The sequence below is a fragment of the Cyprinus carpio genome, chromosome A9, assembly GCF_018340385.1.
Source record: "Cyprinus carpio isolate SPL01 chromosome A9, ASM1834038v1, whole genome shotgun sequence".
NCBI lineage: Eukaryota > Metazoa > Chordata > Actinopteri > Cypriniformes > Cyprinidae > Cyprinus > Cyprinus carpio.
In genome coordinates, this window is record NC_056580.1 from 21,557,177 (window position 1) to 21,580,007 (window position 22,831).

The 22,831-nt window shown below is 38.3% G+C and overlaps 3 protein-coding genes across 3 annotated transcripts; 2 read left to right on the forward strand and 1 right to left on the reverse strand.

Annotated features, from left to right (window-relative positions):
• The first annotated feature begins 1,180 nt into the window (after window positions 1–1,180).
• On the forward strand, window positions 1,181–4,267 carry LOC109064839 (ATP-dependent RNA helicase DDX18-like). The gene is made up of 7 exons (XM_042764453.1): window positions 1,181–1,327; window positions 1,560–1,652; window positions 1,740–1,892; window positions 2,001–2,114; window positions 2,200–2,256; window positions 2,363–2,540; window positions 2,893–4,267. The coding sequence occupies exons 1-7, from the start codon at window positions 1,181–1,183 to the stop codon at window positions 3,036–3,038; spliced, it is 888 nt and encodes a 295-aa protein (XP_042620387.1). The 3' UTR covers window positions 3,039–4,267.
• A 4,517-nt stretch (window positions 4,268–8,784) lies between these two features.
• Window positions 8,785–16,751, forward strand: LOC109064885 (1-phosphatidylinositol 4,5-bisphosphate phosphodiesterase delta-4-like). The gene is given in 16 exon segments (XM_042764124.1): window positions 8,785–8,941; window positions 9,698–9,739; window positions 9,836–9,994; window positions 10,669–10,897; window positions 11,289–11,426; window positions 11,701–11,933; window positions 12,397–12,598; window positions 12,971–13,115; window positions 13,287–13,436; window positions 14,000–14,143; window positions 14,244–14,397; window positions 14,553–14,669; window positions 14,848–15,026; window positions 15,104–15,236; window positions 15,473–15,622; window positions 16,026–16,751. Coding segments are annotated over 16 exon segments (2,286 nt in total). The 5' UTR covers window positions 8,785–8,919; the 3' UTR covers window positions 16,115–16,751.
• Window positions 16,491–22,822, reverse strand: LOC109088734 (zinc finger protein 142-like). Its single transcript, XM_042764121.1, has 7 exons — window positions 22,585–22,822; window positions 22,254–22,388; window positions 21,350–22,177; window positions 20,590–20,767; window positions 17,609–20,510; window positions 17,410–17,515; window positions 16,491–17,331 (listed from the first exon to the last, which is right to left on the reverse strand). Exons 1-7 carry the CDS (start codon window positions 22,658–22,660, stop codon window positions 16,850–16,852), a joined length of 4,707 nt encoding a protein of 1,568 aa, XP_042620055.1. The 5' UTR covers window positions 22,661–22,822; the 3' UTR covers window positions 16,491–16,849.
• Window positions 22,823–22,831: the final 9 nt, after the last annotated feature.

Genomic DNA, 22,831 nt, shown 5'->3' on the forward strand with positions numbered 1-22,831 from the left:
TAATTTTTCGGTCTAATAGTTTTCAGTGTGTTTAATGTGAGTGATGAGGATTTTTAGTAGCCTAAGTAAACTTCAGTTTTTTTACTTGGGTCTTATATACATTAACTTATTTTTAGTCATTACTTTGCATCTTGTTTTAATATTTTTGTACAGAAGACAGGGCGGTATGACCATTCAGGCGCAGTGTTGCCAACTAATTTCTGGGGGAAGTTGCTAAAGGCAGATTGATTTGTTGCTAAAAGTTGCTAAATGACGTTGTACCATCATTGTGTGATGACGTCATTGCATAACAATGACACAAAACAGTGTTTTTACATAAAATACACAAACTAGATTACTCAAATCTCAGCAATTCTTTTTTAATGTTATTTGTTTGCAAAAACAAGTATTGAACAGTTACACATTTTATGCATTTTCTTAATAACAGTGTACTGGAAGTTAGTTAGTGTGCTACACAGAATTCTGTAAAAATAGGACACAGTGCACTTTTAATATGATGGAACAATCCATATTTATTTTTCACAGGTGTTTTAAATAAAATGCAATGTGGAGTGTTTTAAGGTTACAGGGTTATAACTTGACTAGTACCTTTTCAGTTTTTCCACATTTTTTTTTGTTCTTACAGCATACCTAACTGAACAACAATTATATATACAAGCTAATAACATGCTGTTTCATAAATGTGCATTTATAATTTTCCAATTGGAACTAGCAGCTTAATGCACATTTGATGTTTGTACGGTTAGGTATCTTTCTCCAGCTCTCTCCAGGTTGATGTGCTGCTTGGCTGGCTAGCTGTTCAGTGGTTTCCTCTTTTTGTGTAATTTAGATGAAAATATGTGCCTTTTTTATTATTTGAGTCACTTTACAAAAACTTTTTTAAAATAGCTAAATATGTTGCTAGGTGGTTTTTGAAAAAAAAAGTTGCTAGGGTAGTCTGAAAAGTTGCTAAATCTAGCAACAAAATTGCTAAGTTGGCAACACTGTGACAGGTTTCCTACCACACGTGCGTAGATATTTATTTCCAAAAGGGAAATCAAACATGCGCGGTGTCGTTGAAATCGACTGAAACCAACAATGCCAAGTATTGTTTTTAATATTTTCAGTCAGACATAGTAAGAGTCAGTCAGCTGAGCGAAGAACCCCACGCGGCACGCGCACACCTGTTTTTATAAAGTTTATGGCGCACACGTGTTTGTCGACAGCCAAGGCGGACATGCAGATGAAGATTCTCCGCAGGAAAATTCAGAAGAGAAATGATAAAAATAAACCACGCAAATTGCTCCGAGCTGAGAAGGAAGAAGAAAACGGCGGAGGTGATTTTCCTGTGTATAATTGATTCAGCATGTGATAATCACACTGCTCTTGGTGCATCCACAAAGTTTATTCTTATATTTTAGTCAGTAGTATTTAACCTAGCAATATGACATATAGGTTTAATTAAATCATAGTTTTAATGTTGTTTATGTGTTTAGTATTTCTCTCAAGGAACATGTTACCAACTCCTTCCATGCATTATCTGACTCCCCTCATATTGAGTGTGTGTATTCGTTCCTAAGAAGAAGCTGATGGTGTTCTTCTCATCTTGCATGTCTGTGGAGTTCCACTATGAGCTGCTCAATTACATCGATCTGCCCGTCATGGACATTCACGTGAGTCACTGAGCGTCACACACACAAAGCGAGATGAGAAGTGCCATTTAAGCAGTGTGATGAATGCTTTTTTTCACGTTCTTTCAGGGGAAGCAGAAACAGACGAAGAGAACTACAACGTTTTTCCAGTTCTGTAATGCAGACTCTGGCATTCTCCTCTGTACGGATGTGGCTGCCAGAGGTCTCGATATCCCAGAGGTGGACTGGATTGTTCAGTACGACCCACCCGATGATCCAAAGGTACAGCAGTCACACCCCAAGTCCATTGTGCACATAGTTCAGCCTTGCTGCTAGATACATGCACGTGTATAAGGATTTTAATATGTGACTTTTCTGTTGATGTTTTAGGAGTACATCCAACGTGTGGGACGAACAGCTCATGGTATTAATGGTCGAGGACATGCCGTCCTGATCCTAAGACCAGAGGAGCTCGGCTTTTTACGATTCCTCAAACAGGCCAAAGTATGACATCACTTTAGTTATGATTTTATGTTGGCAAGCTGTTGAACATGTCAAGATGAATTGTCTCTCTTGCGTTCCTCTAAAGGTCCCTCTGAGTGAGTTTGAGTTCTCCTGGGCTAAAATCTCTGATATTCAATCTCAGGTGAGACTTCATATTCAGTCAAACTGAACTAAATCTCAAACATAACCCTTTTAAATCCCAATTTATTATTTCATTCAATTATTATTAATGCTTTGGTCTTTTGCAGTTGGAGAAGCTGATAGAGAACAACTACTACCCTCACAAATTGGCTCAGGAGGCCTACAAATCCTACGTCAGAGCTTACAACTCTCATTCCCTCAAACAAATCTATAATGTAGAGACGCTCGACCTCCCGAAAGTGGCACTGTCCTTTGGGTTTAAAGTGCCGCCTTTTGTGGACCTCAGTATCATTTCAGCATTGTATTACAGTGAATATTCTTGCATGTGGAACTTGTTACTTAATAGTTTTCATTTGTTTTAGTGTCAAATCGTGGAGTTGTGGTTGTACATACATTACCATTTGGAGTCCGTAATGGTCTCTTATGCTTACCAAGGCTGCATTTATTTAAACAAAACCACAGTAATATTGCAATGAAGTATAACAATGAAAAAAAAAGAAAATTCTGTTTTGTTTTAAAATGTAATTTTCAACATCGTCTTCAGTGTCACATGATCCTTCAGAAATCATTCAAATGTGCTGATTCGGTGCCTAAGAAACATTTTTATTTTTTGTTCCTTAACTGTTCACTCTCTCAGACGTTCACAGCAGTAAAGGAGTGAAGATGCAGAAGCGAGGTGGTGGCGGAGGCTTCGGCTACCAGAAATCTAAGAATGTCCACAAGGCCAAGATCTTCAAACATGTCAGCAAAAGGAAAGGAGATGGCAGACAGTTCTCACGCTGAGAATAAGATGAATCTTCCCTCTTTTGATCTATACTGAGTAACTGTCAGACTACACACCTGTCAATTTGTTAACTTGGTCTCAGTCTTTTGAGAGGATCTCTGATCAGTCTGCATTCCTTGCCTGTACAGAATTCTGTTTTCAGAAGCCATTATATAATGCTTAATTTCTATTGTTACTGGCCCAACGTAAGAAGAAAAGATTGAATACGTTTTTTATTCACCAGTATAAAAATAAACAATGCTTACTTTCTTGCTTAAACAATTAAAAACCTTTAAAATGCTACACAAATATTTTTGTGATGCAAAAGGAATTGACAGACCAATTGATAACCAATGAACTGAACATGAAGTTGGTTCATTTTATATTAAATATTTTGTTAAATTTGTAAATATTATATATTGTCCAGTCCTAGTAACCATAGGCTGCCATTTTTAAAATGTGCAAAATTGCACATCTCAGTTGTAATGTTATTATATATGAACTGAAGATCCAGTAAGATGCCAGGTTGTTTCTATTAGTATATTATATGTGACGTTTTGCTAGTCGGAAACCACTATAGTAAATAAATCTATCAGATCAGCTGGTAGTTAATTTCTCCTTTAATGTGCTTTGTTCTTACGGAAGATTTTTATCATCATGATATAAAAACAAAGGTGATTAGTAAGGGAATTTGTGTTATATACATTATGGGTTTAAAAAAAAGGCTGCATCAATGCACAAAACATTTCTAGTTAAACACAGTGTCTGAACCCAAAACAATCTAGGCTGACATAAACATACTGAAAGCAGATGTGATCTCAGAACGAGGCTGTAATGCAATAAAATGCCAACATCAGGGAATGCGAGTGTGTTTTGAAGTGCTGCTTGGGAGTTGTGTATTTAAGGGGTGTGTGTACAAATCCAGCTGTTACGACGCTCCCTTTGCCCTCAGTTTAGATAACAGCATCTCATTCTTGTGGCACTCCTGGAACGGACAAGACATGCATTTGTTTCATCAATCCAGAATATCAATTCTTAATTGATTAATGTCTATACACCCTATGTAAAGGAGGCGGAAAGGAATTCAACTGAACTTGTGTGAGCATTTACCTCTTTAAAGTCTTTGACAGTTTTAAAGTAGACCCTCTGTTTATCCAGCAGCTCCAAGTACTCATCATTCAGCTGATCTCTGCGCATCTTATTCTCCTGTCTTTTCTTTTCCATCTTTAAATGCACAAATAGACTTGAGAAAAACGCACTAATGCAATTCATGTTCCTGTCTGAGGGGGTTAAACCATAAATAGCCAGAGTGGAACTAATTCATATGCAAAATGAAAGTAAGAACCAATAGAATCAGATTTCCTCTATTATATGATATACGGTTGTAATCTGGTTTTGTACCTTTATCTGGCTCTGCTTGATTCCTTCCACAATCTGTTCTTTACTTCCTGATGAAGCCATGGCCCTAAAAACACACACTTTACATTCATCTGTGCCTTCAGGAAAGACATTACAAAAATCAATCATTTGAGACTGTATGAAGTTCTTGCTGTAGTATTGGGAAATTTTTAGAGTTTTATTTGAAACTCACTGCTGAAAAAGATTGTGTATGGAGTTCAGCAGATTTACCTGTGAAAGAAAAGATAGTGTCTCATTATTCCCCCGAAACATCCTTTTAAACATTACACACTGACTGATCACAGAGTCTGATTCCATCCATAAACACAAGAAAAGTCATTCAAAATAGCAAAGCTAAACAAATCTGATACCTCTTTCTCCAGGTAAACCTTCTTGTCATCAAGGGTGTAATAGAGTGTGAAGAACTGTTTTGTCTCTTTGTGTGTTGCAGACACTGAAAAACACCAAATGAACAATTAAAGAGTGCTTAAAGCGACAGCTTTGATTTCAGCTCATTCAATTGAATCTATTTTATAGCCAACACCTTAAAGTTAAGTAATAGAAGCAGTGAGTGATCCTTTCTTTTGTATTGTGACGTACATAAGAGGAAAACAGATTATTGAGAAAGAAAATAATGTAAAGCAGGGTCTTTGTTCAATTTATCGGTTGGAGGCAGATCTTATTGTGAGCTTGAGGTCAATTGTACAAAAGGGGAGATTAAGCAGACTAAAAAAACTGCAGAAGTCTACCATTTCACTGGAAGATCAATAAAAATTGAGGTCGAAAAAAAATAGAGTAAAACAATTAAACATGCATTTAAAAAAATAGATGCTGACTTTAAACAAGGATCAAAAAAGTTTGACAAAGTTGTCCTAAGAACTAAGTTATCCTAAAAAGAATGTTTTAGGACAACTTTGATGAAATGTTTTGATCCACTTCAAATGTTGACTACTGTAGCAGGAAATAAGTACTTGTTCAAAAGAAGAACCTACTCAGAGAGTAAGCGATTTCAGATGCAGCCTAAGTTTAGATAATTCCAGGTGCTCCGTTTACATACACAGAATCCGTCTGAGACTCCATGTCCTCCAGTTAGCTCAGCTCTCTCTTCAGCTTTTCAGTATTTGTCGGTCCACCAGTTTCACTTCGGCTAGTTTGATTTTGGCATCCTACCAGGCTGCTCTGGCTTCCTGCTGTTTGGATTGCAGCTGGAATAAATCAAGAACAATGACTGTGATATCAGCATTCTCAAAACTGCAATATGTGGTGTGTGTATTACATTACCTCTTCCAGTTCTTTTGTTTTTTGAGTGATTTGTTTGTTGAGTGATGCCAGTTGCCGCCGGTGTTGCTGAACAGGTCCAAATCTCTCTGGCCGATCCTCCACAGAGCGCTCCATCTGCCCAATCACACATTTGTACAAAAAAAGCTTTGAATACACTACACAACTTGTAAAAAACTGAATTTTTTTTTTTTTTTTTTCAAAATTCCAAAAAAAAATTGTATCAGCCTCACTTCTTGGTGGAAAAATAAAGGGACTATTTCTTAGAGGTTCAGTGACGTTTCCACGCTGTTCACCTTCATGGCATATTCAGTGGCAATTTGCTTTATCTCCTTAGACCCACTGTGCTGGCTGACAACTTCCCCTTCAAAACACACACAGAAATAATAAATAATGAGACCACTGACCGTTTATATTTTTTCTTAAAGGTTGCCTTGGTAAGAAGGCATCTACTGAGGACATTTAAGTAAATAATCAACTTTTAAAGAGAAAGTTAAAAATGGTCATCCTTTATTCAACTGCATGTCGTTCTGACCATAAACTTTTTAAATTTTCATTTCTGGGCAAAACATTCCTTTAGAGGGACACTCTAGTTAAAAGTGACATTTTTTGTCATGGTTTGCTCATCCACATGTAATTCCATCCCTTTATCTACCATTGTGCGGAACACACAGAAAAAAAGATTTTTGGAGAACATTGGGAACCAAACAACATTGGAGAATGTTGACTTTCACTGTATGGAAAAAAAATACTTGAGCCATTTCTCAAAATATTCTTTGATGTTCCACTGAAGAACGTAAGTTTCAAAGGTCTGGAACAACAAGAGGGTAAGAATTAAAATTTTTAGGTGAACTATCCCTTTAAACTCTTATGCATTTTAAGCATTTAGAAATGTACCTCCTCTGTAGCCATGGCAGCCATTCCAGTCATCAGGGCTTTGATTCTGAGCTGTAAAAAAAAAAAAAACAAAAAAAAAAAATTCCTTGGGTCAAAAAAAGAGTGAGTGTTTAAGAACAATTGAAAGTTGACTGAAGGACAAGTGTAGGTTCATATGATCATACTGACCTCCTCTGCTGCCTGCAGGTCCTCTTCTTCAGACACCTGAGCCATTCCAGGAGGCACACCCTGCTTCTGCTCCACTGCCTGTTAGAAACATCATCACATGATCAAACTAACAACCAATCCAAAAGAACAAAGGTCAGTGCCAAGCCCTACTGTCCATCTGTGATCTATTACACCCAGATGGACACCACATGGCCTGTTCTAGGGTCTATCGTTTATTTTGCTGATTTCTTTAGAGTTGCCTGTAAAACTGAAAACATTCTGAATCGGTTTAAATGAGATTTCACTGGGTTTGCAGAATATACATATACAATATACAACAGGCTTCAAACCAAAGGTCAAACGTCTTGCTTGGATGACTACTTTTGAAGTGTAAAACAGAATTATGATTTAGTTTAATGACAAAATTTACCAGAAGCTGCCACACATCCTGAATTATTCTATTCCAAAAAACTTTAAAGATTACGAGATGCATCTTTTTTTTTAGTGCTGTCAAATCGATTAATCGCATCCAAAATGAGAGTTTATGTTTACATAATATATGTGTGCGCTGTATATTTTATATGTATGTAGCGTATCAGACCCGAACCAGACAAATTAAAGATTTGATCGTGAGCATGGTTGAGACATGAGTTTCATTTTTACTTCTTGAGTGCAGGATATATACAGTGTAGGCATACTCTGGATTTTTTGTGAACAGACTAATCGTCTAAGGACCGCAATGAAATGTACTCTTGTTACAGAGGATATTGTAGCCTAATGTACTGTCTGTACTGTCAAAACGTGACAGCGACCTTAGTTGAGGTCATTGGTCTGAAGAGTTCATTCAGGCCTCAGAGGTCCAGTACCCAAGAGGACACTTTCACGCTGCTGATTAAAGTAACCAAAACAGTGATTAACATTACCCATGTGGAATATTACCTACATTTATTGAAGCAGCTAAAATTTATCATAATATAAACTAATCACAAAATCTGCATTTAGGTTTTACTTTATGTATTTCCTGTACTTATGTGCAATATTGCTCACATGCATTTTAACAATTCTTAATGTTCAGGTGGAAATTTAAGAAATATAGGCCTAATTTAAAACCAATATTATGGATGAAGCACCTTCAACAAAAGTCAAATCAAAAAGCTGATTTATTGATTATTACATAGCATAAATAAATAATCTTGACATGTTCCTATCACACAAATCAGATTCCAGCTGCAGCAAATTAATCTGCTTTAAAACAATGATTAATTAATTATTTGATTGAATAATCAAAATATGTTATACTTTTTAATTTGTGCAAAATAGCAATACCAAAAACAAAGAAGTTGCAATGTGTAAAATAAAAGCCAAATCAAATCATTTATGTGTATTAAGAAATAATGCTAATAGAATTTAACTTTAAATATGTACACTCAGTATTATGATATTTCTATTAGATGTCCTGGTAGTTTTCAGTTGCTGTGGCAATATTAGCTCAACAATAAAGCTTCTAAAGCTATTCTCAGTCAAGACATTGATTTTAGTGTTTTTAAACCAGAATGTTTTACAGCAAGTATTTGTTTTGTCAGCATTTCCATCCTTTGCTTGTATTTGTATCTTTCCTCATTTGTAAGTCACTCCTGCCAAATGAATTTATGTAAATATAAATGTAAATATAGGTTGTGCTTGGTAAAGACTTCACCATTCTGTATATCCTGCTGATTTAGTATGCTTGGCTGTCTAAATGGGTTTATAATTCTGACATTCTGGAAACATACTGTCAAAGAAGAGTCCCTCAAGACCCTCATTCTGTCTATTTATAATTCTATTTATAAAATAGTGTAATATGTAGACTTTTATATTGCATATGGTGTAAAATTGTTTACAATTCATACATTTTTTATAATATAGACTGTTAGACTGTTTTCTGTATTTAATGCAGAGTTGTAATTATTAATGATAATGATTTTTCTATTTTATATGATTTGTCTATTGCACCTAGGAAAAAAGGAAAAGTGGGAGTGTCTAGGAAGGAATGAGGCAGAGGAAGGGGTGTAGGAAGAAGGCTGGCTATGCATCATGTGGACGTAGCCTGGACTGTGGCTCTGTTTTCACAGCACTTCACAAGCAGCAGCCAAAGACACGGCAGAGCCCATCCGCCCCGTGTAGCTCTTTCAGTTCCACTAGATGTCAGTTCATCAGACGTCCGGTGAGTTCTGTTTATCCACTTTTTCTGTGTCTGTTTGCTTCAGCTGTCTGCAGCCCTCTCCCATCTCTCTTTGCTGTGTGTTTACATTACTTTCTCAGCATTTACTGTTTAGTTGCTTACATTAAAGCATAATATGGTCTTCATTTTCACTAAGACAAAATTCTAATGGCCTCATTTAAGGTTCAAATCAAAGTGAAGTAATGCTATTCAATATCCATTTATATAATTCCGAATAATGGCAGGAAAGAGCTAAATTAGATTCTACTTTATCCACTTGAGATATAACAGAACATAATGATGTTGCCAGCAGAGGATCGTGTGGGTCTCAGAGACATTTTTAGCCATGACTCATGACTCGCCTGACTACGCTGCTGCACTTTTGCATGAATGAACATGTTTTCCTTTGGAGAAATTCACTAGAAAGTTGTCTCCAATAGGACACAATGGTTATGCCTATTTCTAGATTTAATTTAGCATGTCTGTGATTTCATTGACGAAATAGCTTATTAGATCTTGTTTCATCATCGTGCATAAGGAGTCACATCAGCAACACCTCAGACACAAGATGCCAGTGGCTGAAAGGGACTAAATACATAATATCTATGTGTATGTACAGAATATACATAGAGCTATTTGAATCAGCTCTCAGTGCAGAATCCTCAGCAATCTGTCTTTCCTTTAAGTCATTATAGTTATGTATTACCAAAAACATTTTTGATGAGATGTTTATACAATAATGTTAATTTGTCTCTGCAGAAAAGTTGAACTATTGCAATATGGAATCACCTCAAACATGCGGTAAGTCATCCTGTGTGTGCCTGTGTGTGTTTGTTGTTCAAATAAAAGCTTTGTGTTTCTGAATATTGCTTATGGCCTTTTCTCATTCTCTGGCAGGTGAACAAGATCATCAAAACCTTGAAGCCATGAAGGCAGGCATGTTTCTGCGCAAGGTGAAGTCTCGTATGTGGAAGCGTCCGAGGCACTACAAACTTCAGGAGGACTGCAAGACTATCGCATATAAATCCAGCTGGGCAATAAACTCTTATTCTACCTGTACGTCCTTACTGAGTTGAGGTTTTTAGGATTTATGATGGTTTAAATGTTTCAGTAATCATGCTGGTTCAGGTGTATTTTTGAAAACTGTGTAAAATTGATCCAAGACGGGCTAAAAATGACTGATTTATTGACTGCCAAAACAAAAGCACACAAACAGGCTTATATATGAGAAAGCTTTTAGCTATTGCATAGAAAATAATGGTCTTGAAGTATCAGCAGTTATTGATTGTACTTAAAGGTAATTATGAAATTAATCCAAAAGGTATATATTAGTGGTTTTTGTGATGAGGACTAAGAGTAGACATGTCAGGGTAGTAGATCAGACATGAGAGAAGTGATAAATTCAACATAAATATTCATTAGATTACCATGCAATGTCAGTGTGTCGTAAGTAATATTCATGAGCTCATTTAGTTCAGTTGTTTTGCTGGCTGCAAAGGGGAGGAGCTATGGATATCATTGGGTGGCTTTTTAATATTGGGGTGGGGGGGGGGGGGGTGTGATGAACATCTTCAGCTTCCAATAAAATTAAGAGCTCTTTTAATTCACTATGAACAATAGTAAAACATGAAGAATTAGTAATAACGAAGCTTGCCTTTTCAAGCACGAGTTTGAGTTTATTAAAAAAAATTTATAAGCAAAGTTTATATTGTCTATCATTTTTTTTTCAGTCTCCATCAGTGATGTGGAGGATGTTCGTGAGGGACATCAGTCCGAAGCGCTCCTCAATGTGGCAGATGAGTTTCCTGCTGACCGCTGTTTTACTCTAGTGTTTCGCGGCCGTAGGGGAAACCTGGACCTGGTGGCTGATTCAGCGAAGGAAGCCCAGGCCTGGATTCGGGGCATCAGAGCCCTAATGGAGAACATGGAGAACATGGATGAGAGCACCAAACTTGACCAGTATCCTTGTTAAGAAAATCTTAATTTCTGCCCCTTTTGAAGTAGCTTTACAGAACTACATGTGAAAAATTTTATTTATTTTACTTTTGTACTTTTGCTTGATGCATGTTGAGGCACAGATAGATGGATGGATGTATGCATGGACAGACAGATGGATGAATAGATGGATGGAATGATAAAAGGACAGACAGATAGATAGATAGATAGATAGATAGATAGATAGATACCTGTAGATAGATAGATACCTGTAGATAGATAGATAGATAGATAGATAGATAGATAGATAGATAGATAGATAGATAGACAGAAAGACAGACAGATAGAGAGAGAGAGGTTTATGAAGTCCATCTCACTGTCAACTTAAATTATCAGCCTAAACCATTCTGCTCAGATGGATCTCAGACTGGTTTTTGAAAGCAGATCTTAACAAGGATGGCAGAATTAATTTTAAGGAGGCAAAAAAATTGCTGAAAATGATGAACGTGGACATGAATGAAGAACATGCATGCTGTCTTTTTATAGTGATTATGTGATTATATGATTTTGCATCATAAATTTACACCAAGGGTAGGCAACGTCGGCCCTGGAGTGCCAATGTCCTGCAGAGTTTAGCTCCAACCCCGAAAAAAAACCTCACCTGCCTGTAGCCTTAGTAATCCTGAAGTCCTTGATTAGCTTATTCAGGGTGTTTGATTAGGGTTAGAGCTAAACTCTGCAGGACATCGGCACTCCAGGACCGACGTTGCCTACCCCTGATTTACACCATGTTGAACCTTATTGTTATTTGTTGACATTTTTTAAAGGAATGCAGATTGTTTTGATTAAGGAACCCTGGAGGACCAGGAGTTTGTGGAGTTCTACAAAATGCTTACAGAGAGAACAGAGGTGCTGGACTTATTCCAGGATTATTCCAGTGATGGACAGAGTCTGTCCCAGTGTGATTTGGAGGAGTTCCTGAGAGAGGAGCAGCTAGAGGGGGAGGGCAGTTATGAACATGCCCTTCAGCTGATTGATCGCTATGAGCCTTCAGACACAGGTTATGATCCACCATCAACCACTATACTACACTCTTCAGATATAATTTTTGTGAAATATATATATGAATATCACCACATTTTGTAATATTAAATCTATTAAATTCTTAATGCCCTGTTGATAAAAGGGCAGAAACTAAATTTTATTATTCCTGATCAATTTTACATTTTAATGTGGTAGGCACAATGAAATATTTAGCTGAACTTTAGCTTTTTAAATAATATTTTCTTTCAGAAAACATTTTGTATACTGAGCAGTAAATTGTAGACACTAGGGATCATGCAAGGGGAGAGGGGTTAAAAATGTAATTGAAAAATTATTTGTTTGCCTATTTGGATACTCCTTTAATAATGGAGTAGTCTAGATCGCTGCATGGGCAACAGTGAAGTGGTCCTTTACTCATGACAATCACTAAGTATTGAAGATCGAACAAATAAGATGCTTCATTTTGTCTTCTTGTGCAGCCAGAAAGAATCACTCGATGTCAGTCGATGGGTTCTTAATGTACCTGGTGTCTCGTGAGGGATCCATCTTCAATCCAGAACGGCGGGGCCTTTTTCAGGACATGAGCCAACCGCTGGCCCACTATTACATCTCCTCATCACACAACACGTATCTGATGGAAGACCAGCTAAAAGGACCAAGCAGCATTGAGGCCTACATCCAGTGAGTTCTGCTTATTTATGGTAATGTGATAATGAATAGCATCTCTTATACATGTATAATGTTTCTGTTCAATAACTTCAGAGAAACTGAAACCGCCTAGTTCTGAGATGCCCAAATACACTTTTAAATAATGAAACACAAACTTAAATAACAAAAACAAAAACAAAGCGTACATTAGAAAAGAAGATTGCATGTTTCATTTTTTCGTTCCTTTTGTGGTATGGAATGGCAGGCCAAATCAAAGGTCCCCACAAACCAACTTTGGCCCTTGGGTCCTGGTGTGGGCATCTCTGGCCTAGTTGAATGCATTGCACTTTGTTCTTTGTATTCATGACACTGGTTGTTTATTTGTGCTGGGCTGAACCTCTGAAGGGCACTGAAACGAGGCTGCAGGTGTGTAGAGGTGGACTGCTGGAATGGATCGAATGGAGAGCCGGTAGTTTATCATGGACACACACTGACATCTAAGATTCTCCTCAAAGATGTGATTACTACTATTGCAAATTATGCCTTCAAGGTAATCTTTGTTTCAAATATCAATATTAATATGAATATCTATTAATAATTATTTACTTTGTTGTTCACATACCTATTAATATTGTTATATAATATTGTTGTTGATGTTAATATTAATTATTTACACCGATACATAATAATCTATTTATATATGTATTAATCTTACTTCTAGGCATCTGAGTATCCACTCATCGTGTCCATTGAAAACCACTGCAGTATAGAGCAACAGGAAGTCATGGCACGATATTTCAGAGACATTCTGGGTGATATGCTACTGACGAACACAGTAGATGGAGTCTCCAGCGAACTGCCATCCCCAGAGGTGAGCTCTTCAGTGCCTTATAGATAGTGGTGCACTTAACTTAGCTACTCTTAATGACTTCTTTTTGAAAAACATGGATGACTTCCATGGATTTTAAAATATTCCATTGTCTTATAGACACAGTACTGCAATGGGCACTTTCATTAACTATTAATGGTCACATATGAAGACGTCAGGTTCATATCACCTATTATAGGATTGATTTTTAAAATATCTTTCAATACTGTGAGGTCCAAAAGTCTGAGACCATACTGAGTGTGGTATTTCTCATTTAAATCTCGAAATCAAAAGAAAGTTTGTGCAATGCAAATTTTCAACTTCTCAGATTGTTAAGCAGATGATATAATTTGTAATGAATTTTTTAATCAATTGGAAAGTGCAAAATAGGAACATTTTCACATCAGACTGTATCTCTTTATTTTGACATAGTGTTTATATATAGTCTACATAGTGTTTTACATAAAAATAATGTTACATTTTAAATTATTCTGTATATATTGTTTGAATTATATATTATATAATAATTTATTTTTTAACAATATTTATTGCCTTATTTCTTTCAGGCACTTAAGAGGAAAATCTTGTTGAAAGGAAAGAAGATTGGAAACGACTCAGAGAGCCCCACAGGTGAAGTCAGCGATGAGGACGAGGCAGCAGAAATGAATAAGGACAGTCCGGCATCAGAGAGTCTGCCAACAGATGGCAAGGTACCAGTGGAAACACTGAGAAACTGAGGAAAAGGTCTGTCAATGTTTTTCACCCCCTTGTTCAACATTGTTTTTGATTGTTCACTTTTGCCCCATGTAGAAATCGAAGCAAAATCTATGCAGGGAGCTCTCAGACCTAATGTTCTGTAAGAGCATACATTTCCACAGCTTTGAGCATTCCCGCATGTCTGCTAAGCCTGATGAGATGTCGTCCTTCTCCGAGTCTAAAGCCCGTAAATATTCAAAGGAAGCAGGTTAGAAATTCTTTTTAAAGGGATAGTTTGAATATATTTAACCTCATATTGTTCCAAACCTGTATGTTTCCTTTCTATATAAAATATTAAAAGATGATTGAAATAAAAATTGAACCATCATGTTAGAATAATTACATTTTTGAATTATTAATCAGGTTCAGATTTTGTGCTGCATAACACCAGGCAGCTGACAAGAGTGTATCCAAGTGGAATCAGAACGGATTCATCTAATTACTGTCCAGTAGACATGTGGAACATGGGATGCCAGATTGGTTAGTATGGTAGATAATATATTGCACACCATTATATCAGTTCTACAAAGTGGAAGAATGTTAGCATGGAAGACATAAAAACACTCTATGTAAAGAGAAGCAGGGAAACATACAGTAGCTACGGTAATGTGTTGTAAGGTGGCCAGTGTATTTACTTTAATATGTTTCTGATTCATAGTGGCATTAAACTTCCAGACAGCAGGGATGGAAATGGATCTTAATGATGGGTTGTTTACTCAGAATGGATGCAGTGGCTATATCCTAAAACCTGAGATCCTTTGCAAAAAGGAGAGCCTCTTTAATCCTGAAAATCCTGAGGAACATGAAGATTACCACCCTCTACAGTTCTCTGTTAAGGTATTAAACATGTTCCCTCTGCAAGTTATTTTGCGTTTTCATTTGTTGATTCTTTCTGTTTTCATCTCTTTTTCTAGGTTATCAGTGGACAACAGCTGCCTAAATTAAAGCAAAAAGAATGGTCCATTGTAGACCCCCTGGTAAGGGTGGAAATTTATGGCGTTTCTTTGGATCAAGCCAAACAGGAGACCAAATACATTGACAACAATGGTGAGTAAATGAGTGAGTAAATGGTCTGAAGTGTCCAAATCACTACAAGAGAGACAAATGGAAGTTGTGCATGTTCACCAGAATACGCGTATACTTTGTGGTTGTAACTTTAATAATGTGGAAACAGATATTACCTGTTAAGATGACAAGTTTCCATAATTTTACAAACCATAGGAAACCTATTTAAGTCCTGGTGCTTGCATTGATGTTTCTCTTTTTATTTTTCATCTGGACAGGATTCAACCCACGCTGGAACGAAACCTTAAAGTTCACAATCCACACCCCTGAGCTGGCACTGGTGCGCTTTGTAGTTGAAGACTATGATAAAGCATCAAGGAATGACTTCATAGGGCAATATACTCTACCTTTTACCTGTATTCAACCAGGTAGTCCTATATTGAAAAACAGTTTTTGAAAAAACAGGGTCTTATTCACTAACCAAGCAAACACTGCCTGTGTGAATGTTTCCACACAGAAATCCTCATTTATCAATAAGTCTGCACTTTGTTTTGTTTTTTTTTTTCTAAATGTAAGATAAAACTTAGAAACAACTGAAGCATATGCTTACTCATTTAGAATAAACTGGATTACTCAACATTAGAACGAGGGGTAAGAACAAATGTGTACATGCACGCATTTTTGTGCAAATTTTGTGTGAAAATCATTTTGTCTCACATAAGATTAGTATTATTATTAGTGAATGAGACTCAGTGTTTTTATGCATGTACTCTAAAATCATTAAAAATTAGTTTTGCCTTCTTGCAAATAACAAAAAGCTTCTTTTTACAGGATATCGTCATGTGCATCTGTTGTCCAAAGACGGAACGAGTCTCCATCCATCCTCCATCTATGTTCATATCAAAATCACACAGCTGTAATTTCACAATACTAGGAGTTTTATTCACAATGCTTGAAACTTGTTCTGAAGAGCTAATATTTTTCAGACAAATCTGTAGTTTGCTGTAAAAAGGTAGAGGAAACATTTTATCTTGTGTTGTGCTTAAAAATACTTGAACGAATGTTGGCAATAATTTGAACAAACCAAAATATTATTTAATAACTAGAACTTGCATTAACAAAAAAAAAAAAGTGTAGCAACTGGTATTATTTATTATGTGTATCTCTATAGTTGTATGGTGTTAGTAGATCCTTGTTGTCAGAACAGACCTCCAAGAATGGTGCAGAAAAGCTTTTTCGGTAAAAGCACATTTTATTTTTAATTGTTTACCTATGCAATACTAAATGTACTGTAAAAAAAAAAAAAAAAAAAAAAAAATCAAATGCATTTTTTTTTCTGTTTGAACGTTATGCAATCAAGGCAGAAAGGATCCTTAAAGTTGTACATTATCTGAATTAAAGGAACTGAGCATGGTATAGTGCTTTTTATAAATAACCCGAAAGCAAGTGTTCAAAGTAAATAACTTTTATTTCCATTATGTATGTACATTCTGAGCTAAATTTAGATTTTTTTCTTTGAAAAATGCCTTTTAAAGGAATAAATATATCGTAAAAATATTTATCCAGTGTGGTTTGAATGAGGGTTTTGATTATAATGACATGTAACACTTTCATAAAACAAAGAAATGTCAATTGAAATGCATACAGCAGCACGGCTACATATCCCCTGCTGTTTGCATGTGCTCTAAAGCAGTTTGCCCATCCTCTTGTCTCTCTTGCGCTTCCCTAATCCAGGTCTTTTGTGTACTCATAGAGGCCTCTTGGTCTTTTCCCACACCATCTTGAACGGGCAAGTCTGGGTGATGTCTCTGAAGGTGCTTTACAACCTGAAATTTCTGTTTTGCCCGGTAGGGACAGTGGAGGCAGTAAAATGGCAGCTTATTTGTGTGGGACAGGTAATGATGGCGGAGACCCGCAGGCCAGCGGAATGCCCTTTGGCATATGGAGCACACATAAGGTCGCTCCTCACTGTGCTTTCTCTGATGTGTCTTGAGGAGGAAGCGTGTCTTGAAAGCCTTTCCACACTTCTCGCATATAAAGGAACGCTCGTCTCTGTGACGTGTCTCCTGGTGGATGCGCAGGGCATCGGCACGGTTGGTGCGGTACTCACAGTCCTCACATGCATAAGGTTTGGCACCTGTTGAAAAGAAGGATAAACATCAAGGTGTGCAAGTAATTTACAATGAGAGTAAGCTAGACTATAGCACATAGCTACCTGTGTGTTTTGTCATGTGATACTTCAGCTGGTTGACCCATTTGCATTTGTAGCCACATTCTGGGCAGAGATACTTGCGTTCCTCCATGTGAATCCTCATATGATACTAAAATAAAGAGAGATCAATTAAACTGGAAACACCAACAGAACTGGATAGTAAAAACCAAATATCACTATCTTGGATAACAGCTCTTTATACCTTCAGTCTTGAAGGATCAGCACATGCATAATTGCACTTCTCACACCGGTAAGGTTTCTCTCCTGTATGGATTCGAATGTGCCAGGTGATCTTCTGTTTGTTTCTGGTGGAAAACTTGCATTCAGTGCACTTAAAGAGGCAGGTTCCTCCATGTGACCGCACATGCTGGTCAAACACCACTTTGTGGGTGCAAGAGAAACCGCAGACATCACACTTCAGAGTTTTCTCCTCTGCTGCTCCATCTTCATGCTCATCTAACATGTGCTGGACCAGAAGGAGTCTTTTATGGGTACTGAAGGAACAAACCAAGCACTGATGGGTGATGGACATCTTACTTTGTTTTTCTGTACCATTTTGAGGATCTTTCGTCTTGATTTCAGGATGTTCACGCTGCATATGTGTTTTGAGAGCAGCTTGGCAGCCACAGGTGAAGCTACACTGGGTGCAAGACAAGCTGTTAGCATCTGGATGTGCTCGGTTGGAATGTTGCCTCAGAGCAACATCGGAGCTGAAACGTGCATTGCATTGGCTGCAATGGTAGCTAAGATCACCAGTGTGACAGCTCAAGTTGTGGCGGTTGATGTCACTGAGGTTATAAGCTCTGTAGTCACAAAGTGAACAGAAGTGCGTTGCCTGTTTGCCATGAATGCGTTGATGGTGCAAGCGTAGTCTGGACGTGGTGCCGAACGTTTGGCCACAGAGATCACAGCTATGCCTCCCAACACCTGTGTGCATGGACTCATGGGCCTCAAGTCGGTAGCGACGGATTGTGCTAAATGAACAGAAGCGGCATTGGTGAGGACGAACTCCCTCATGCTTCACAGCAACATGCTGTGTCAGGCAACGCTCTTGCTTGCAGGTGAAGGAGCAAAGATTGCACTGCAGGTTGCCGGATATTTTACCTCTAGTAACCTTCTTCTCTTTCTTGTGACCTAGGATGTGATGATTGAGAGATGTTTCTGATTTGGCAACAAATGAACACTGTGGACACTGTATTTCACCTGGTTTTAAACAGCCCTTTATCTGATGACTTGCTAGAGCTCTCTTTTGGTGGCAGAGAAAAGGACAGTTGGGACATGAGAAACGAGGTTTGGGGTCTTGGGGTCTCTCTTCTTCTACTGAATCCCTTTCTGAGTCATTTGCCCCGACTTCCTCCTGATCATGTTCTGAGTCACTAGGATTATCTTCTTGCTCAAACTGCTCTCCCATTTCAGCCAGATCTACCTTACGGGTGCTTCCACTGCATGTTGCGCAGTGCCGATCTATTGTGACTTTCCTAACAGATGAGAAAGGACATTTTCTGCAACTATACCTCCCATCATCTTCAATATACCCAGAGATCTCATCATTTACCAATCCCTCCTTTTCTGCTAGCTTGTTTCTACTCCTCACAATTTCCTGCCCTCCTTTGGTTGTGCTTGTCAGTGAATCAGTCTCATTTACCGCAGCAGCTATGATAGGAGACAGTGGGCCTTCAGGTTCAGCTAAATCTTGTACTCTTGAATCTGTAGAATCAGTGACTTCAACAGGTTCAGGATGCATTGTGAGGGATTTAAGAGTTGTACTCTGTACCTGCATAGATGCATTACTCCCTGAACTACCTTCACAACTCCCTGATTTACCTACAGTGCTAGCGAAAACAGACTTCTTTCTGCACCTCAGCAGTGACTGGCACTTCCGGAGGTGGGTGTTCAAAGAACGCTGCTGTTTAAACTGCATGCCGCAATCCTGGCAGCGTAGTCCTGCCTTCATGACCTGGCAGGACGACCTGCAGTGCCGGATTAATGCTGCCTGCTTTCTGGTCACATAGGAGCAGCGGCTACACTGATACATACTGTCCCGTGTCTGGACGACAAGCATCTGCACCCTGCCCTCTAGTACAAGGGCTTCAGCCTGCTCTTTATCCTGTTTTCTCATGACATGCAAACGGGTCTCAGAAGCCGATGCCTCTACACATTTCTCCTGATGGAGTCCCTCCCTGCTCCTTTCATTTTCTGTCAATGGTGGCAGGTCTTCTGAGTCACTTTGATCCTCAAAGTAAGCTGCATTGTCATCATCATCATCAACTGATGGTTGTGGGAAGTTCTGATGGACTGTTTGCAATGTGTGAGATTCAAAATTACCATCAAATGCGGTGTCGTGTATATTTACTGTCTCGGCAAGTACCATTCGTGTGCTACTCTGGCTGGTTTGGGAAGTAAAAAGTGGGGAGCCACACTGTTCTTCATTATTTGGATGTCCTTCAGAAAGATTACTTGCCTCTTCTCTTGCAGACTCAATATCAAGACTGGCCTGCTGTACTAAAGTAATTTCCTCAGTTCCTCCAATTGTGGCTGCTATTGCTTCAGTCTCATTATCATTTACAGACACATCTTTTGAGTCATCTATAAGAAACCTATTTGAAACTTTTGTATTAACTGTTTCTTCCCTATATTCTGAATTTGAAGTCTGAGATGCTGTTGTTTTGGAGAAAAAGTTGTGCGTCAAATCCACAGAGCTTTGCTCTTTTTCTTTCTGTGCATATTTCTCAAGCCACCCCACATCTCCAGGCACATATCCGTGGGATTTCTTTTTATGCAGGAAGAGGCCAGTGTTGCTAAATGTGGTGTAGCGGCAAAGTGCGCAGCAGAACACGCGTGTCCGGGTGTGCCTGCAGTTTTCATGGCTATGCAGGGCTTGGCGGTATTTTGTTGTGTAAGGGCAAAATGTGCACTGGTAAAGAGGAGTTTGAGGATCTGCCTTTGTGGAGTGCTTGAGCTGCATATGGCTGCGCAATTCAGTCTTTCTCTTGCAGGAGTACGCACACACCTCACAGATCAAGGATTTTTCCTGGTGACGGAGTTTATGGCTGTTCAGCTGGTCGATGCGATGGCAACGGTATGGACACTGATTACATTTGTACCTGAGAGAGGTGTGAGGCAGGTCAGTAAACAGAAATGTTTCTTTTTATGATCATATTTTAATTCAATCAAGGTACATACCTTAGATCTCCTGCGTGCTTACGCATGTGGACACTGAGGTAGTGTTTCCATTTCGTAACATATCCACATTCTGAGCACATGTGCTGTTTGTCATCAGAGTGTGTCAGCATGTGCTTTGAAAGATATGTTTCATCGCGACATCTGAAGTCACACAGAGTACATTTGTGGGGCTTTTCACCTGTGAATACAAACGTTATCTGTCTATCAATGGGCAAAGAGTAATTTTGAAGGAATAGTTCATTCAAAAATCTAAATTTTGTCATCATTTTCTCACTCTTGTGTCCTTTCAAACTCTATATAATTTTCTTTCCTGTGTGAAATGCAAACGAAGATGTCCAACCTGCTATTTTCCACAGAATGAAAGCAGATGATTTATACTAAAGTACAAAAAAACACAATAAAAGTATCTGAAAAGTAGTCGAAGTACACTTATTCCTACACGTTTGCTGCAGCTAAACTATACTGTTGTACAAATGCTATGAAATTTGATAATTACAGCAGAGGGTAAGATACCTAAATTAATTTGGTTCCTCACACAAAGCTATTGTATGACTTCAGAATACTTTGAAAATATCACACAGGTTTTATAAATCAAATAAGTATAAATCAATCAGGATATTTTTTCTTTTTTTCATGAAAAAAGGAAATAATACAGGGTTGCAATAACAAGACTGAATAAACCATGACCAAATTTTCATTTTTGAGTGAACTATACCTATAAACGCTTATAAGAACCAAGTAGAGCAACTGAGTATCTCACCAGTATGCATCAGCATGTGTCTTTTCAGAACTCTTTTGTGGGCTGTTACAAAGCTGCACTGCTCACAGTGGTGTGTTTTCTCACTGGCATGAAAGTGACCAACATGTTGATCGAACTCTACAGGGTTGAGGGTTGTGAAAGGGCAGAAGCTACAGTTCAGTTCTTGATTCCCTGGATGTCCTTGCCTTTTGTGCTGCTGAAAAAGGCTCTTATTTGAGCATGAGAAGTCACAATGGGGGCAGTGATAAGCCTGATGCGTGCGCAAATGTTTCTCCATGTCTTCTAGACTCCCGAAGAAGGCGCCACATGCGTGATGACGGCACTCTACGGCTTCAATTTGGTGAGCATCTAACGCATGCTTTAGAAGCTGCTTCTTTTCTGTACACTGAAATGCGCAGCCGTTATGGAAGCAAGGCAACGGCTGTCCATCTCGTGTCTTACTGTGAGACTTCATATGGCTCTTTAATGCCTGACTCTGACAGAAAGTCTTTTGGCAAGTTGGGCACTTAAAGAGCTCTCCATTGGGAGCATCATCTTCTTGATGCCCATGCACGCCGGCGAGGTGTCGTCGCAGAGAGTTACGTTCCACCGATCCATACTCACATAGATGACACCGGTGCAGTTTCTGTCCCGTCTCTCTCAGCATGTGGACGCGCAGCTTACTTTTGCTGGTGAAGTAGTGTTTGCAGGTGGGACATTGCAGACTGGGGTCGGGAAAGTGAATACGCATATGTTCTATCAAATGGGAGCGAGTCTTGAAACAGCGTCTGCATTCAGAGCAGATGTGGGTGCGAAACATGTGTTCAGTGCCCTCTGCAACATGTCCCACTGTACAGAAAGATGGCATAAATCAGACCTGGGATTATAATTATTTTAATCACAACAGCTCATTTATTATATTTACCTTTAGATGGAAACTTTTCTTGGCTAATGGTAGCACATTTTTTCCCCTTTTTTGTTGATGCTTTCAGTTTCTCGGTTACACTTTTCTTGCTTCTAGCTTGAATAGGCATATCCATCCCCTTCAGCTGAGACAAAGCTACAGCAAAGAAAATAATACACTTTTTATTATCTGTGAGCTGTCAAAGCTGTTGATCTATAAAGGATTTTAATCTAGCAACTGAACAACTGAAATCAAATTTTCCAGACCCCCATGCATGCCAAAGGACTACATCTTCCGTTTATAATATATCACTTATTAAACATATGGTCTTCTAAGTATTGTTTTATTTTACCTTCCGGTGTCTCTGCTGCATTATTTTCCACATGCTTGAGTTGTTTTGAATCACATCCAGGCTTTTGTTGCTCCATATTTGGGTCAAACTCCACAGGACATTAGTCAGTGAGGGATAAAATCAACTACCAAGAGGGATAAAACTCTATTGCAGCATCAGGACCATGAAGTGTCAACACGACTGTTCTGCATCACCAATGAGGTCAAAATAATCCGTTTTAAAATACACAAAATATAACGCGACTGCG

What these genes read in the sequence shown, in the direction of transcription:
- LOC109064839 (XM_042764453.1), top strand. Translation starts at nt 1,181, where the DNA reads ATGGCGCACACGTGTTTGTCGACAGCCAAGGCGGACATGCAGATGAAG. An exon ending in ACGGCGGAGGTGATTTTCCT is followed by an intron (nt 1,328 to 1,559) that starts GTGTATAATTGA and finishes TTCGTTCCTAAG; the next exon opens with AAGAAGCTGATGGTGTTCTT. An exon ending in TCTCTGATATTCAATCTCAG is followed by an intron (nt 2,257 to 2,362) that starts GTGAGACTTCAT and finishes GGTCTTTTGCAG; the next exon opens with TTGGAGAAGCTGATAGAGAA.
- LOC109088734 (XM_042764121.1), bottom strand. Translation starts at nt 22,660, where the DNA reads ATGGAGCAACAAAAGCCTGGATGTGATTCAAAACAACTCAAGCATGTG. An exon ending in AGAAAAGTTTCCATCTAAAG is followed by an intron (nt 22,178 to 22,253) that starts GTAAATATAATA and finishes CTTTCTGTACAG; the next exon opens with TGGGACATGTTGCAGAGGGC. An exon ending in CTGATCCTTCAAGACTGAAG is followed by an intron (nt 17,516 to 17,608) that starts GTATAAAGAGCT and finishes TCTTTATTTTAG; the next exon opens with TATCATATGAGGATTCACAT.